This window comes from Danio rerio, chromosome 7, assembly GCF_052040795.2.
Source record: "Danio rerio strain M-AB ecotype USA chromosome 7, GRCz13ab, whole genome shotgun sequence".
Lineage (NCBI taxonomy): Eukaryota > Metazoa > Chordata > Actinopteri > Cypriniformes > Danionidae > Danio > Danio rerio.
This window is the reverse complement of record NC_141027.1, coordinates 72,593,401-72,610,000: the sequence shown is the minus strand read 5'-3', so window position 1 is coordinate 72,610,000 and position 16,600 is coordinate 72,593,401. Positions and strand designations below refer to the sequence as shown.

Sequence of the window (16,600 nt, the reverse complement as noted above, 5' to 3'; positions counted from 1 at the left end):
ACATGACAGCATCACATAGTTGCTGCAGATTTGTCGGCTGCTCATCCATGATGCAAATCTCCTGTTCTAATATATCCCAAATGTGATCAGTGAACTCATTGTCATGCTCAAGAAACTAGTCTGAGATGAATTGCGCTTTATGACATGGCGCGTTATCCTACTGAAAGTAGCCTTCAGAAGATGGGTACTCTGTGGTCATAAAGAGATGTACATGGTCTGCAACAATACTCAGGTAGGCTGTGGTGTTGACACAATGCTCAATTGCAACTAATGGGCCCAGAGTGTGCCAACAAATATCCCCCACACCATTACACCACCACCACCAGTCTGAACTGTTGATACAAGGCAGGATGGATGCATGCTTTCATGTTTTTTTTTTTTTTTTCAGAGTACTGCTAATTTAAAAATCCTACCAAAGTAGTTGTACCAAAGTGCTAAGAACTACTTGACCGGACATAATGTTCACAACATTCAACAATTTGAGTACCAGAAGCTGGTAAACAGACAGCACAGGATTGAAGTCACAACACAGGACACTGGCCAGTGAAGGGTTTTGGTATCTGTGCCAAAACAGAAAATAAATAATTAAATAAAATCCTGCCATTTGCAGAAACAAATTTTCTACTTGAAGTGTGGATGAGCCATTTCACTACACTGTTAAATGTTATTTTTATTTTTTCAAAACCTTTGTGTACCACTGGGCCGTGTCTGGATGGGTTTTGTTTTTTGAGGTCTTTACCGATCCTTTATTTGTTTTAACAGCAACAGATAATTGAGTTGGTGGAATTAATTGTCTCTCTGTCCTGTGGCTACACCATCTGCGAAATCATCAAACATGCTTCTCATGCAAACTTAATAGAAAGTTCATTTAGCCTCAGCAAACAGGGAATAAAAAAATTAGGCCTATGGCGACACAAAACTTTACTATATATATATATATATATATATATATATATATATATATATATATATATATATATATATATATATACATACAGTTGAAGTCAGAATTATTAGCCCCCTTTGAATTATTTTTCCTTTTTTAAATATTTCCCAAATTATATTTAATAGAACAAGGATATTTTCACAGTATGTCTGATAATATTTTTTTCTTCTGGAGAAAGTCTTGAATAGCTGACTACATTGCTCTTTAGATAAACAAGAATGTTCGCTTAACTTGTGTCTTAAATATCTGCAAACATATTATGGCATTTTTATGCTTTAGAGGACTCAAACACATGTAGGATAAAAATGTAGGATGGCTAATCATTTTGACTTCAACTGTGTACTGTTCACATATCTAAAAGGTCTAAAATGTATAACAGTTCACCTTCAGTAACATACCAAAATTGTAATATTTATATTTATAAGCGTTTTCCATTTATTTATACTTTCAGATTGCATTATGTGATCGTAATCTCTGCTCTGACAACGTTTAATGTTGAAAAATATAATAAAACTGAGACTTTTCTTTTACATTAAGTAGTTTTAGTGACATATTGTCTGGTTTGGTTGTGTGTATGTTGTCACTGAAACTCTGGCATAAGCAGCCAGTTGTTGTTTTTTTTCTGTTATGTTAAAGGTTTATTTCTTTTTATATTATGCCTTATACAATATATTTCTTTAAAATGTCAATAAAATCACTTTGTTAAACTGTAGACTTAAATTTCCTGCATCAAAGCATGTCAGAGCAGACATCAATTTTGTAAATAAACAGCAAATCATAAAAAAACTAGCAGCTGTTCTTGAAGAAGACATTTTAAAAGTCTCTACACAAGCTTTTAACATACACATACACATACAGCAGCGCATATGGAATATAGAATCATGTCTGACATTTTCACATCATCTGCCTTTCTTTAGTTCTCAAACTCTTTTTCTCTTTCTTGAGAAGGAGAGAAAAAAAGGTGAGGTTAAAAATAAATCAAAGGAATTCAATTAAACGGTGAAGTGTAACACATCAGAGGACCCAAATGAAAACTTAATGGCACTCCTTCTTGGTTAGCATTATGTATTTATGTGAGGCACATTCATTTTTACGCATTGCCAGATTGTTAAAGTTTCTGCAAAGATGTAGATGTTAGTTGTGGGAAGAAAAATGCTTTTATTTAACATATGATACCACTTCCTCCATTCTGAATTTTATTAATTTATACTGATTATTCATTCTGAATCGTATACATTCATATGCACTGCCTGCTAGAAGGTTTTCAGGTTTTTAAAAGAATAACAGTAAAAGTGTTAGATATAAGTTTATTTAAAAATGGATGATATTGCGTTAATAGAAATATGCCTCCATAGTGTTATTTATTTTAGTTTTAACTACTGTAATACTTTTGAAAAGTTTTGACATATCCTATATACTGTGGATTATCCATATCTGTGTGTAGCATGTGACATATTTGTTCCCCTACTTATTATAGTACTCTATTTACTTTTTGTGTATTTATAATTTAAATTGGATTTTAACATTTTTAATCTTTTTTGTACTTTTTGTATTATTTCTTACTCACAATCTTTAAATTGCTTTGAAATGAACCACCAATTACTATGGCGTCTCATTTGTGCAGAAGATGCAAAACCTGAATAATAAAACTTATCCAGCTTATTGGAAATAAGAAACCTAATATATGTTGCTCTAAGGATGTTTTGCTGCTCCTTTCAGGTGACAAATCCACTAGAGGGCGCTATCATTTTTGCGAATTTGAAATATGTTACATAGAATATGTTTTGTTTGTCATACAGATCAGCTAGAACAGCGAACCACTGACCTAAACCCTTCCCTAAAACCAACCAATAACCAATTCAATAGCATTTTTAAAAGCAAACATAAATTTAAAGCATATTTGACTCAATTTAGCACATATTTTTGTTATGGTCAATTTAATGTAATGTTTATCAATCGTTTAGTAAAAAAAAAAATAATAATTTTATTTTTTCTTCTTATTTTAACACCAAAATGTACTGTGTGACAATCCCTGTCTGCTCATGGGCATGTACAACAAATCATACAACAAAACGTAGTCTAATAACGTACTTCAGATTTGCAAAAATGTAGAAAGCACTCTAGTAACATATTTTAGATTCCCAAATGTAGACAATGCCTTCTAGTGGATTTGTCAATTAAAATGTACAACAAAACTTACCTTAAGTAACGTATTTCAAATAAAAAAAAATGTGGACAGTGCCCTCTAGTGGATTTATCATCTTAAATGGACAACAAAACGTACCATAAATAGCGTATTTCAAATTAAAAAAAAATGCAGACAATGCCCTCTAATGGATTTGTCATCTGAAACCGACAACAAAATGTACCCCATGTTATGTATTTCCGATTCACAAAAAAGACAGCGCCCTCTAGTGGTTTTGTCATCAGAAATGTACAAAAAACTGTGCTGTATGTAACATATTTCAGATTCGCAAAAAGACAGCACCCTCTAGTGGATTTGTTATCTGAAATGTACAACAAAACATACCCTATTAGCAAAAATTTAGACAGCTCCCTGTAGTCAATTTGCCATCTAAAACGAGCAAAAAGCTGTGCTTTATGTAATGTATTTCAGATTTGCAAAAATATAGTTAGCGTCCTCTACTGCATTTGTAACTGAAATGTTTCACAAATTGTACCCTAAGTTACATATTTCTGATTAACCAAAATGTAGACAGTGGCCTCTAGTGGTTTAGTCGTCTGAAATGTACAAAAAAAACTATCCTAAGTAACATATTTTGGATTCGCAAAAATGTAGACAGTGCCTTTTAGTGAATTTGTCATCTGAAAGGGACAACAAAACTTACCCTAAGATACGTATTTCAGATTTTTTAAATATGTAGAGATCACCCTCTAGTGAATTTGTCATCTAAAAAGTACAGCTAAACATACCCTAAGTAGCGTATTTCAGATTCACAAAAACGTAGACAGCGCCTTCTAGTGAATTTTTCGTCTGAAATGGACAACAACACGTAAAGAAAGTAATGTATTTTAGATTCGCAAAACAGTAAACAGCGCCCCTAATGAAATTTTCATCTGAAATGGACAACAAAATGTACCCCATGTTACGTATTTCAGATTTACAAAAAGACAGCGCTGTCTAGTGGATTAATCATCAGATATGTACAAAAACTTGAGCTCTATGTAACGTATTTCATATTCGCTAAATTATAGTTAGCACCCCTAGTTAAATTTTCACCTGAAATGGACAACAAAATGTACCCTAAGCAACATTTCAGATTCACAAAAATTTTGACAGTGTCCTTTAGTGGATGTTTCATCTAAAACCTTCAAGAAAACAACCCCTAGTAACATGCTTCAGATTTACAAAAATGTAAGCAGCGCCCTCTAGTGGAATTGTCATCTGAAACTAACAAAAAATCAATCCTTAAGTAACATATTTTAGATTCACAAAAATGTAAAAAGCACCCTCTAGTTGATTTTTTACCTTAAACAGGCAACAAAACGTATCTTATTTTAGATTCACAAAAATTTAGACAGCGCCCTCTAGTGAAGTTGTTAACTGAAAACACTAATGTTCTTTTACGTTTTGTAAAAATGTAGGCTCAGTCACTCATTTCCAATGTGTTTCGGCTGTTCTATTTGGTGTTTTTTATGGACTGATGAAACCTATTATTTTGACATAGCTAATCATCTCTCTCTTCCTTCCAGATGAGCTAAAGGAGAAGCTGCAGGACTTTGTAAAGGAGACCAACGCTAAGCAGCCGGGTTTCATTAAGGTGGTCCGTCACAGTAGGCAGGAGGGTCTGATTCGCTCTCGAGTGAGTGGCTGGAGAGCCGCCTCTGCCCCTGTAGTGGCTCTTTTTGATGCCCACGTGGAGTTCAACATTGGCTGGTATGTGGTAGAAAAGATCTGGCTATTCATAGCACTTTATAGTCTGACTGTAATTACTGCTGCTTTCAACTGAATCGGTTCTGTCTGTGCTTGTGTTGGAGCACTGACAGGAACTGAGAGGCACATTTCGTGAAAAGATTTGAAAAGAAATTTTAGCCTAGGCTAATTCACAGGTTAACACTTTAAATTTTCTTGAAACTTGAAAACAAACGGAATTTCCAAAAAGGACAATATATAAGGGACGTGCACTGTAAAATGTTATTATTTTTTTATTTTATTTTTTTATAGAAGTACTAAACTAAAATACAACAAAAAATAACATCTTCTAGAAAGTACTACTTACATTTTTTTCCTTGAAAACATTCTACATCGTCAATTTAAATATGTTCAAAAATAGGTCACAGGAAGTCATAAGAAAAAGTAAAAAATATATTAAAAGTGAGATTGAAATAATATTTGGAAGTTGTATAGTTACCTTATTGCATTTAACTACTTATAGTTCTATATTTATTTTTGTATTATTGTACTTAATTTGATTAAATGTTTAGATTATTTTGGATCTACTTTTGTTGTTTTTCATTTATTTAATCAGTTTTAGGATCATTTATTTATTTGACTTTTATTTAATCTTGCATGATAATAATAAACAACAACAATGTTAATAAAAAATAATAATAATAATAAGTATTATATTATTATTATTATTATTATTATTATTATTATTATTATTATTATTATTATGATTATTATTATTATTATTATTATTATTATTATTATAATTTTTGTATAATTATTTCTCCTTTTTCTTATTCTTCTTATTAGTATCGTTATTTATTAAGTAATTTATTAGTAGTAGTAGTAGTATAATTAATACTACTATTATTACTACTACTACTATTACTATTACCACTACTACTAATAATAATAATAATAAAAATAGTAATAATAATAGCAACAACAACAACAAAAACAACATTATTATTATTTTTATTATTATTATTATTATTATTATTATTATTATTATTATTATGCTTTTATAACTACAATTATTATTATTATTATTATTATTACTACTACTACTACTAATAATAATAATAATAATAATAATAATAATAGATTGAAGGATGGATGGATGGATGGATGGATGAATGAATGAATGAATGAATGAATGAATGAATGAATGAATGAATGAATGAATGAATGAATGAATGAATGAATGAATGAATGAACGCGCCACCTGGACAATTAGCTTTAAAATGTTACAAAATTAGCAAGAATTAGCCCCTAATTTTATAAAAATGTGGCCAAAGATATCTGTTTCCTGATAAGCCTGGATTGTTAATATGACGAACAGACTTGAGACAGCTTTCAAATGTCAGTCACACTTTTTCAAACTTGGCGGGACGTCAGATTCGTTCTTGGATAAACTACTCCGGTCCTTAAAGAGCACAGATCATACAGATGCCCTTCATCATCAAACACAGCTCTAGATCTTACAGTTGGCACACCGTGTTTCTGCTCATAACAGGCTGACCCAGATATGTCAGCGCAATTTGAATAACACCCCGATTTTTTTCTGCCTTTAATCAGCTTTGATGTGATTTTAAAGCCGTACTGTACTGCTTCAATTTGCATGTTTCTAGAAGAATCCGTCCTAAAATAGTGCTGAGGATGAAGTGACTGAATAGGCGGTGTTTGTTATTTTATCACACTGCCTGTTTCAGACTCACATGTTTCATGCTCAAAAAAAAGAGCCTCTTTTGTTTGGAACAGAGCATGTTCACTGGGTGGTAAATGATTTTATTGTCATGTCTGCAGGGCTGAGCCTATTCTCCAAAGGATCAAAGAAGACAGAACCAGAATTATATCTCCATCTTTTGACAACATCAAATACGACACATTTGAGATTGAGGAGTATCCCCTCTCCGCTCAGGGCTTTGACTGGGAGCTGTGGTGCCGCTATCTGAATCCACCCAAATCATGGTGGAACCTAAACAACAGCACTGCTCCAATCAGGTACTGTCTGTCTGTCTGTCTGTCCGTCTCACTGTCTGTCTGTCTCTCTGTCTGTCTGTCTGCCTGCCTGCCTGTCTGTCTGTCTGTCTGTCTGTCTGCCTGTCTGCCTGTCTGTTTGTCTGTCTCTCTGTCTGTCTGTCTGCCTGCCTGCCTGCCTGTCTGTCTGTCTGTCTGTCTGTCTGTCTATCTGTCTGTCTGTCTGCCTGTCTGCCTGTCTGTCTGTCTGCCTGTCTGCCTGTCTGTCTGTCTGCCTGTCTGTCTGCCTGTCTGTCTGTCTGTCTGTCTGTCTGTCTGCCTGTCACCTTAAGGACTGAACATATATTTCATTGTTACCCTCACTCACTCACTCACTCACTCACTCACTCACTCACTCACTCACTCACTCACTCACTCACTCACTCTGTCATTCATTCATTCATTCATTCATTCACTTACTCTGGCATTTATTCACTCATGCATTCATTCATTCACATGAACATTCATTAATTTATTCTTTTGGGCATTTATTTATTCATTCACATGAGTATTCATTTATTCACTCACACGTATTCACTCCGACATTCTTTTATATACATGGGCATTCATTCATTCATTTATTAATTCATTCACTTACTCTGGCATTCTTTCACTTTGACCTACATTCATTCACATGGGCATTCATTCATTCATTTATTAACTCACACACTCGGGCATTTATTCACTTGGGCATTCACTAACTCACTCACTCACTCACTCACTCACTTGGGCATTCATTCATTCATTTGGCCATTCAATCACTCACTCACTCACTCACTCACTCGCTCACTCACTCACTTGGGCATTCATTTATTCATTTATTTGGCCATTCAATCATTAATTCAGTCACTCACTCACTCACTCACTCACACACTCATTCATTTATTCATTGATTCACTCACTCATGCATTCATTTATTTACTTGGACATTCATTCATTCACACTAGCATCCATTCACTCACTCACTTGGGCATTCATTTACTCAGGCAATTTTTAATTTGCATAAGCATTTATTAATTTATTATTTTTTAATTTGTGCATTTATTTATTCACATAAATATTCATGTACTCACACATTTATTCACTCAAATTTTTTTCATTCACATGGGCTTCATTCATTCATTCATTCACTCTGGCATTCATTCACTTGGACCTTTAGTCATTCACATGAGCATTCATTCATTCATTCATTCATTCATTCATTTATGAGCATTCATTCATTCATCCACACACTCAGGGATTCATTCACTTGGGCTTTCACTCACTCACTCACTCACTTGGGCATTCATCCATTCATTTATTAGGCCATTCATTTATTCACTCACTCACTCACTCACTCACACACACTCAGGCATTTATTTATACATTGATTCACTCGCTCATGCATTCATTCATTTACTTGGGCATTCATTCATTCATTAATTCACTTGGGCATTCATTCATTAGTTTGTTAATTCACTCATGCATTCATGTTTGCTTATTCATTAATTTGAGTATATACTTGCACACTGTTTTTTATCAGTCATTGTATGGTTCATTCGTTCATTCATTTATTCATTTACATGAGCATGAGCACTCACTCACTCACTCACTCAATCACTCATTCATTCATTCATTCATTCATTCATTCATTCATTCATTCATTCATTCATTCATTCACTCATACTTTTACATCAGTCTGTTTTATCTATATATGTATTATCTGTCTGTATGTCTGTCTATACACAGTATCTACTGAATTAGAAATTCACATGTGTCTGGAGTGTTACACTAAACATATATGCTCACTGAATGTAACACTGTACTGTAAATGTGCAGGAGTCCGGCTCTGATCGGCTGTTTTGTGGTGGACCGGCTGTATTTCGCAGAGATCGGTCTGCTGGATGAAGGCATGGAGATTTACGGAGGAGAGAACGTGGAGCTGGGCGTCAGGGTGAGAAACTCTCTGCTTCTCCTCAGACTGTGGGCTAATGAAGATAATGCATTCACTCTTGAAGGATTAATGGCTCTAATGGCCCTCCTTTCTTGGCAGGAGAGTTCAAGTTGGCAGCATTTACTTTACCCCTCGTCAGAAGGCATTCTTCTGATCTTGTTGTAATTATAATGCACTTAAAAATGAGAGGTAATATATTTTTTTCAACAAGTTAAGGCCCAGCGTCATTTGTCAGTGGGGTTTTTAAATAACACATGTTAATAGTTTTAGTTTAAGTATATAAAAAGATATGGCACTGCCTTGGTTTAGGGCTGCTACTTCATCATCATCATCATCATCATCATCATCATCATCATCATCATTATTATTATTATTATTATTATTATTATTATTACTATTATTATCATCATCATCATCATCATCAACAAAAAAAAAATTATTATTATTATTATTATTATTATTATTTTAATAATAATGGTAATAATATTAAAATATAAATAATAATAATTATTATTTATTATTATTATTATTCTTAACAACAACAACAACAACAATAATAATAATAATAATAATAATAATAATAATAATAATAATGATGATGATGATACTATTGTTTATTATTATTATTATTATTATTATTATTTTAATAATATTAATTATTATTTATTATTTATTATTATTATTATTATTATTATTATTATTATTATTATTATTAATATTATTATGTTCAATATAGTAGTAGTAGTAGTAGTAGTAGTAGTAGTAATTAGTAGTATTTTCAAAATATTTTTAATATATTATTATTATTATTATTATTATTATTATTATTTAAAAACATTAGAAAAAAATACTATGAAGCCAAGTCTTTTTGAGCAATGGATTTTGTAATGTGAAATGTAATTCTTCATCTCAAACATTTGCTAAAGCTTTAAATGTTTGCACAGTTGTCTTCAATTGAATATTTATCATTCATAGCACTCTATTTTTATCAGTGTTTTTCCAGTGAATTCTTCTCTGCTGAAGATGCTCAGACCTTTTTCACCTTCTTTTTTTGTTCTGAATTACAAACCGGCATTGAAAAGATATGTTTTGACATTTTGCTTTCCATAGCTTCAATTTCAGAGCAGAGAAAATCAGGATCTCTCGCAGTGCAGCCCTGCATTTTGTATCATCCATTTGAACGTTTGTTTTTCCATGACACAGAGTCTCTCTGATAAGAAGTAAACCATTTTCACCAAAGGGAAATTGCTTCTTAAGTTGTTACATTTGAGCAGAAAGATATCTGGTCAGAATAACTGATTTATTGTGAGTTATTCCACTAAATACTGATTACTAAAGTAGTTTGGCCTTAAAACATTGGTATTGTGTTGTTAAAAAAAAAAAAAAAGCAATGTATGCATGTCTGAAATATGTACATTTTTGTTGTTTTACGACAAAAGAATGCTTTAAATCACATTTTTCCCTAAAATGGATGAAATTTCATCAGTAGTTTACTTAATAAAACAAAAATAATGTTTTACTCACACATAAGTTTAAATGTGAAATGTTTACTAATTAACAATTTATTCATATTTTATTTATAAAAAATACTTACTTTAGTTACCAACTACATAAATAATGGATTTTTCTTATCATTCTTATATTTTCTAATCATAAAAATACAATCAGTTGATATTAGCAAGCACATTCTACACAGTATTTTCTATTATATATATTGTAAAAACTGCTAAGGTCAGTATTATTTATTTATTTATTTATTTATTTATTTATTTATTCATTTTTACTGTAGCATTTTTGCTACAGAACAAACCAATGATGTTCAATGACTTATAGTTAACCTATTTAAGCACCAACTGCACTTACTGAAAACTAGGGTCTTGTGAAATAGCTAATAAAGTAGTATGACTAAGTATAAGTAAAATAAGTATGACTCCCATGAGCTTGGAGGACTGCATCCATTCATCTCTTCAATGACTCAAATAACTTATTATTAAAGTCATCTGGAATGGCAAAGAAAGCGTTCTTGCAGGACTCCCAGAGTTCATCAAGATTCTTTGGATTTATCTTCAATGCCTCCTCCTTTCTCTTACCCCAGACATGCTCAATATTGTTCATGTCTAGTGGCTGGGTTGGCCAATCCTGGAGCAACTTGAGGTTTTTTGCTTTCAGGAACTTTGATGCAGAGGCTAAAGTATGAGAAGGAGCGCTATCCTGCTGAAAAAAAATGCTCTCTCCTTTGGTTTGTAACACAAATGTCGTGAAACCTCAGGCTGTTGTTGTTGCCATCCACTCTGCAGATCTCTGCCACGTCCCCATACTGAATGTAACCCCAAACTATGATTTTTCCTTGACTGATTTTTATGAAGATCTTGGGTCCATGCATGTTCCAGTAGGTCTTCTGCAGTATTTGTAATGATTGGGATGCAGTTCAACAGATGATTCATCAGAAAAATCAACCTTCTGCCACTTTTCCAAATGATCAACTAGAAGTCAAGTTAATATTTGTTGCTATTATTATTTGTTGTTATTATTTCCCGCTTTTGGGTCCTCGCCTCATCTCCTACCACCCCATACCGTGACAGTTACTGGCAGAATATCGCACGCCTGTCAGCCAATCAGATTTAAGAACCAGACAGAACTGTTGTGTGTGTGTGTGTATATATATATATATATATATATATATATATATATATATATATATATATATATATATATATATATATATATATATATATATATAAATATACATATATATATATATATATATATATATATATATATATATATAAATATACATATATATATATATATATATATATATATATATATATATATATATATATATATTATATATATATATATATATATATATATATATATATATATATATATATATATATATATATATATATATATATATATATATATATATTTATATATATATATATATATATATATATATATATATATATATATTTATATATATATATATATATATATATATGAATATATATATATACACACAACAGTTCTGTCTGGTTCTTAAATCTGATTGGCTGACAGGCGTGCAATATTTTGCCAGTAACTGTCACGGTATGGGGTGGAAGGAGATGAGGCGAGGACCCAAAAGCGGGAAATGAAGGATTAAAAAAAAAAAAAAAACTCATACCTCCTCGTTGGGTAAAAAAACATGCCGTTTTTATACACACTCGACTAACTTGACTTGATTTGGTTTTTGGCATGACACACTACATTCAACAACTGTTGTAGACCAGGCATCAAAGGACCACAATCAACAAAGGACCAGCACAGGACAGAGCACACTAAGAGAATAAATAGAAAGACAAACCAATGAACAGACTGGCAGACAGGTGAAAATAATAATTACAAACAGGATAACAAGGTGGGTGGCACAAGACGCTAGACAAAAGAAAACATGTTACAAAAATACACAACACAAGCCATGTGCTCACATACAAGCTGGACTAGAGCATGCAGCCAATGAGAGAGCTCATTGACCGCATGCTCACATGAAACAAGACACTAAAAGCACATGGTTACGATGTAAACATGAAACCACGTGCTACACAACACAAACACAACAGAACGCAAGACATGAGCACACGATAAATAAAGATATTTACCGTGCGCTCACATATGCGACGTGAATCTCCCAGCTCCATCCCAAAGCAATTAGAGTGAGATGCTGAAAATGAACATCATGCCGCAGACTAAACAAACACAGACACGAGGACAAGAGCAAGAATCCAGAGCATGTCCGGACTTCGTGGGAGCGCGCATCATCCAAGCGCAACCAGGACGGCGCTCATACAATGACAAGGACAGACAAACTCGAGCCAAGCACAACATACAACACATCACATGACCAGTGTCTGAACTCTGCCACCAAAACAAGAATTAACAGACTGACAGAATCCTGACAGTCACAGCACTCGTATAGCCTCTTCAACCCTTGTGTATTACTCCGCCCACATAAAGCAACAAGCAGAGGACACTTTACAGTTTGACAAATATTGCTGCTGTTGGACAGCATAATGTATTTTTGAGGATTTTTTAGTCAAGAATGTAGTTGTTTAGATTGCAACTATGCAGTTTATTTATAAGGATAGTGCCTATTTTAAATATTTTTAACTTCTTAGAGCCATTAGCCTGTCTTTGAGCAAAGACGGTTGATGTTGTTTATTCACAAGATGGCATCAGAGACCTCATAATAAGCCCTAAGAGAAAAGCAGCGTAATTTCAAACCACAGCTGATCAAATCATTATGAAACAGGTAAATTACTTTCTAAGTCAGTCTCTTTCTTTTGTTTGTTGTTGTGCTGTATTTATAACATAGTAATATTGTGATCTCCTGATTGCAACAGATAAATACTGGGAAATCTCTGTAGACTGATGGCATTTCATGCCGTTCACCCTTATAATCTTAAAATGTGAGCAAAATCACCTGTTTTGTCATCACTTTAGACATTACGCTAGAGAATCATTCAAATACTAGCTCTAAAGTGACGTTGGTGAAGTATCAAGGACTTCTGCTGTTCTGACGTCAGCTGCAGATGTGAAGGAATGGCGAAAGAAAGTAGTCCCTCTTACAAAAGGGTTTTGAGACTCTCCGGGCTCTATTTTGATGGTCCATGCGCAGAGCGCAAAACGCAGGGCACAAACGCTTTCAGGGCGTGTCAGAACGCATTTTTGCTAATTTACAAACGGGAAAATGCGCTATGCGCCAAGGCGCATGGGCTAAAAGGGTTGGGTTTGTTTTCTTAATGAGTTATAGGTGTGTTTTGAGAATAAACCAATTAGAGTCTCATCTCCCATTCCCTTTAAGAGTCAGCTGCGTGGCGCCAAGAGCGCATTCGCTATTTACAGGACGCAAAGTAAGTCTAAGTGGAAAAAATAAGCATTTCACAAGCTAACAGTTGACAGTTTTTTAACAAAAAACTGTTAAACAGAGCATCTACTGCGTGAGAATGAGAGATAATGGAACTACTTTCACATTCGCTCTTGGATAGGGAAACCTTTACGCACAGACATCAATTAGCCTATAAATAATTAATTTCGTTTGTTAAGCGCAAATATTTGTTTCAAAACTATTTCTTAATTCTGTTCTAATTTCCAGCAAACGAATAAATGAACAACAATGACCAAGTGTGCTCAAAATGCTGAGTTATTTCCAAATACACCTGCCATGCCCCATATGGTCTAAAGCCTGCAGGTGGGCAAATCTAAGCTTGTTTTTAATAAAACAAATATAAATATGGATATAATAAATAATACTGCTAATAATAATAACATTATACAAAAGCAAATTGTTATGAATGAACTGAAAAAGCCTCCCGAGATGAAGAAGTCATAAAAGCAGTGGTTTTTCATATTTATGTAGGCTAGAAAATAATATGCTTTGTAATATTTTAATCTTTTATATTTATATCCTATATCTATTCTTATTATATCCTATATATATCCTTAATATTTAAATTTTTTCATATGTAAAGATATTTGCCTATTGCTCTCTTGTGCGTATAAAGCAGTAAGCGAGGTGCAACTCTGCGCCAGAGTTTAGACTGGGTTAGTTTTGGTCTAATGAAAAATCTATTATAGTTTCTCAAAATAGCAACGTGCCAGCGGTCCGCCTCAGAACGCCTCCCTTTTTAGACCAGAACGCCTATGGGCACACAAATGAGCGCTAATGCATTTGCTATTGAAACAGCATAGCGCAACGCCTCAAAATGACTCTTGCGCCAAGCTGAAACTACTAAAAGACTATTGCGCCGCGTCTTGCGCCCCATTGCGCCTGGTGTATGATAGGGCCCTCCATATTTGATTTTCTTTTTGTAATTCACAAAAGTGCCTTTATAAGGAGGCATTTCCAGCAAAGGATTCTTTAATTTGCAATGTAATACTTCATCTCAAACATTTGCAGAAGGATTAAATATTTGCACAGTTGTCTTCAACTGAATATTTATGCCTAAGATTCTACATTTTTATCAGCATGTTTATCTTTTATCCGTGACTTGTTAGATTTATCTGTGCAAAGATGTTTTTCCCCAAATTACAAATCCAGCCTTTAAAAAAGGCTTTAACCTTTTTGGTTTTCAAGCTACAGTCTCAGAGCAGAGAGTATCAGGATATCTCACAGTGCAGCCCTCATCCATTTATACTTTAGTTTTAACACAACACTAAGTCTCTATGATGAGAAGAAGAGCCACGGCAAAAAAAAAAAAAGCGCACTTTCGGTGAAGGAATGCTGTTTCTTGAGGTGTTGCATTTGAGCTGTGTTTGATTTGCACAGCACATTTGCCTCACATTTCGCCCTCCTCCCATACGAGCTCCCGATATGCTTGACTGCTACACCTTTACTCTGTTTTTCAGATAGCGAACTCTCAAAGCCAGCATTGTCCTTTTGTGTGGCTGCTCTCTCAGGTCTCCTGCTGTTTGCGAAGGAGTTTCGTAGGACAACCTTTTCCAGGCAATGTCTGGGTGATTTGATGCAGCTTCTGTGTTTTTTTTATTTTTATAATTGAACTAACGTTGTCCTTTGGGACGCAGCAACTCTTGGATATTGTTTTCCTTATACATTTATTACTTCATGGCTGTCTTCATAGGACAAGTCTTTAGTATTCGCTTCACTGATGCCCTTCAAACCCATAACCTGAATAATGACTCATTATGAACTGTAAACCTCCAAGTCCTGTGGGAGTTTTAGCCAGAAACGTGGTGGCTTTTTAATTGATTCACAAGCGGATGTTTGAGAGTTTAGTTTTAATCTGCAGGACGTATGGAGCTGAATACATATTTAAGTTCATCTTCATAGGTATTTAAGGTAAGACTGTAGTTTAAGGAGCCATTTTCACTATTAACTACTTGCTTATTACCTGTGGTAGACATTATTTAAGTATTTTACTTAACTAGTGTACAAAACCCTTGTGTTTTCATCCACTCTGAGGTGGTTTTAAGGCTTAATTGTGCCATTGTGTCTCAGTGTTTCAGCAAATGGAATGCTTTTTGGTGACAAATCTTATTTTGCTTTGGATTTTTTCCAAAACTCTGGTCAAATTGACTACACTTTTGTTATGGCTGTGGCTATTTGTGCGTGATTATATAGTGTCATGGCTTTGCAATCAAAAAATGTGGTTATAATGGAAGTCAATGAGGCAAAAAATGGATTGATGATTTAGCTGTGGATTGAACATACAAAAAATAAGTTGTCCCAATGAAATCTGAAGAATTGTGTTGTTTCAGCTCATTTTAAATGTAGTTTGAGTTAGTTAAAAAAAATGTTTTTGAGTGTACCAAAACAATGTGTATATTTGTCATCTCTCTGTCTATCTAGTGTTATTTTAAATCAATGCAATACATCCTTGCCCAATAAAGGGAGAGAACTCTTGTCTAGCATTCAAAAATGACAATCTGAGATTATATAAATATCAGTTACACTTCAGACTCTTTTTGCTTTCTTCTCCTTTTATACTGCAGTTTATCTGTGTGTGTGTGTCTGTTCCTCTGTCCCAGTACTACTTTAATAAAATGTGCCGTACCTGAGCTGAGAGACGTTATAATCCCTGAAGGAAGCCAATAATAACTTTCAAGCTGTGACCCTAAAAAGTATTAGGACACTTACAACATACTTAAAAATGCATGACTGGCATTGGGTATTGCTGATGATTACAAACTAAAAAAAAAAAAAACATATATAGAAACTGCCAGGCAGAAACTGCACTGAAACAGAATGATGTCTGCAAAATTGTTTGCAAACAATTTATATTTGTTGAAT

At 33.5% G+C, this 16,600-nt stretch overlaps 1 protein-coding gene across 4 annotated transcripts in view; it reads left to right on the top strand.

Annotated features, from left to right (window-relative positions):
- Positions 1-16,600, top strand: part of galnt18b (UDP-N-acetyl-alpha-D-galactosamine:polypeptide N-acetylgalactosaminyltransferase 18b) — a 195,304-nt gene that overhangs the window by 103,539 nt on the left and 75,165 nt on the right. For all 4 annotated transcript variants that reach the window (XR_015496477.1, XM_087262227.1, XM_087262229.1 and 1 more), the window contains exons 4-6: positions 4,661-4,844; positions 6,663-6,860; positions 8,694-8,808. Coding sequence is in view for 3 of the 4 variants with exons in the window: in XM_087262227.1 (XP_087118353.1) it covers positions 4,661-4,844; positions 6,663-6,860; positions 8,694-8,808 (497 nt within the window). In the remaining variant the exon portion in view is untranslated. The remainder of the gene's footprint in view (positions 1-4,660; positions 4,845-6,662; positions 6,861-8,693; positions 8,809-16,600) is intronic.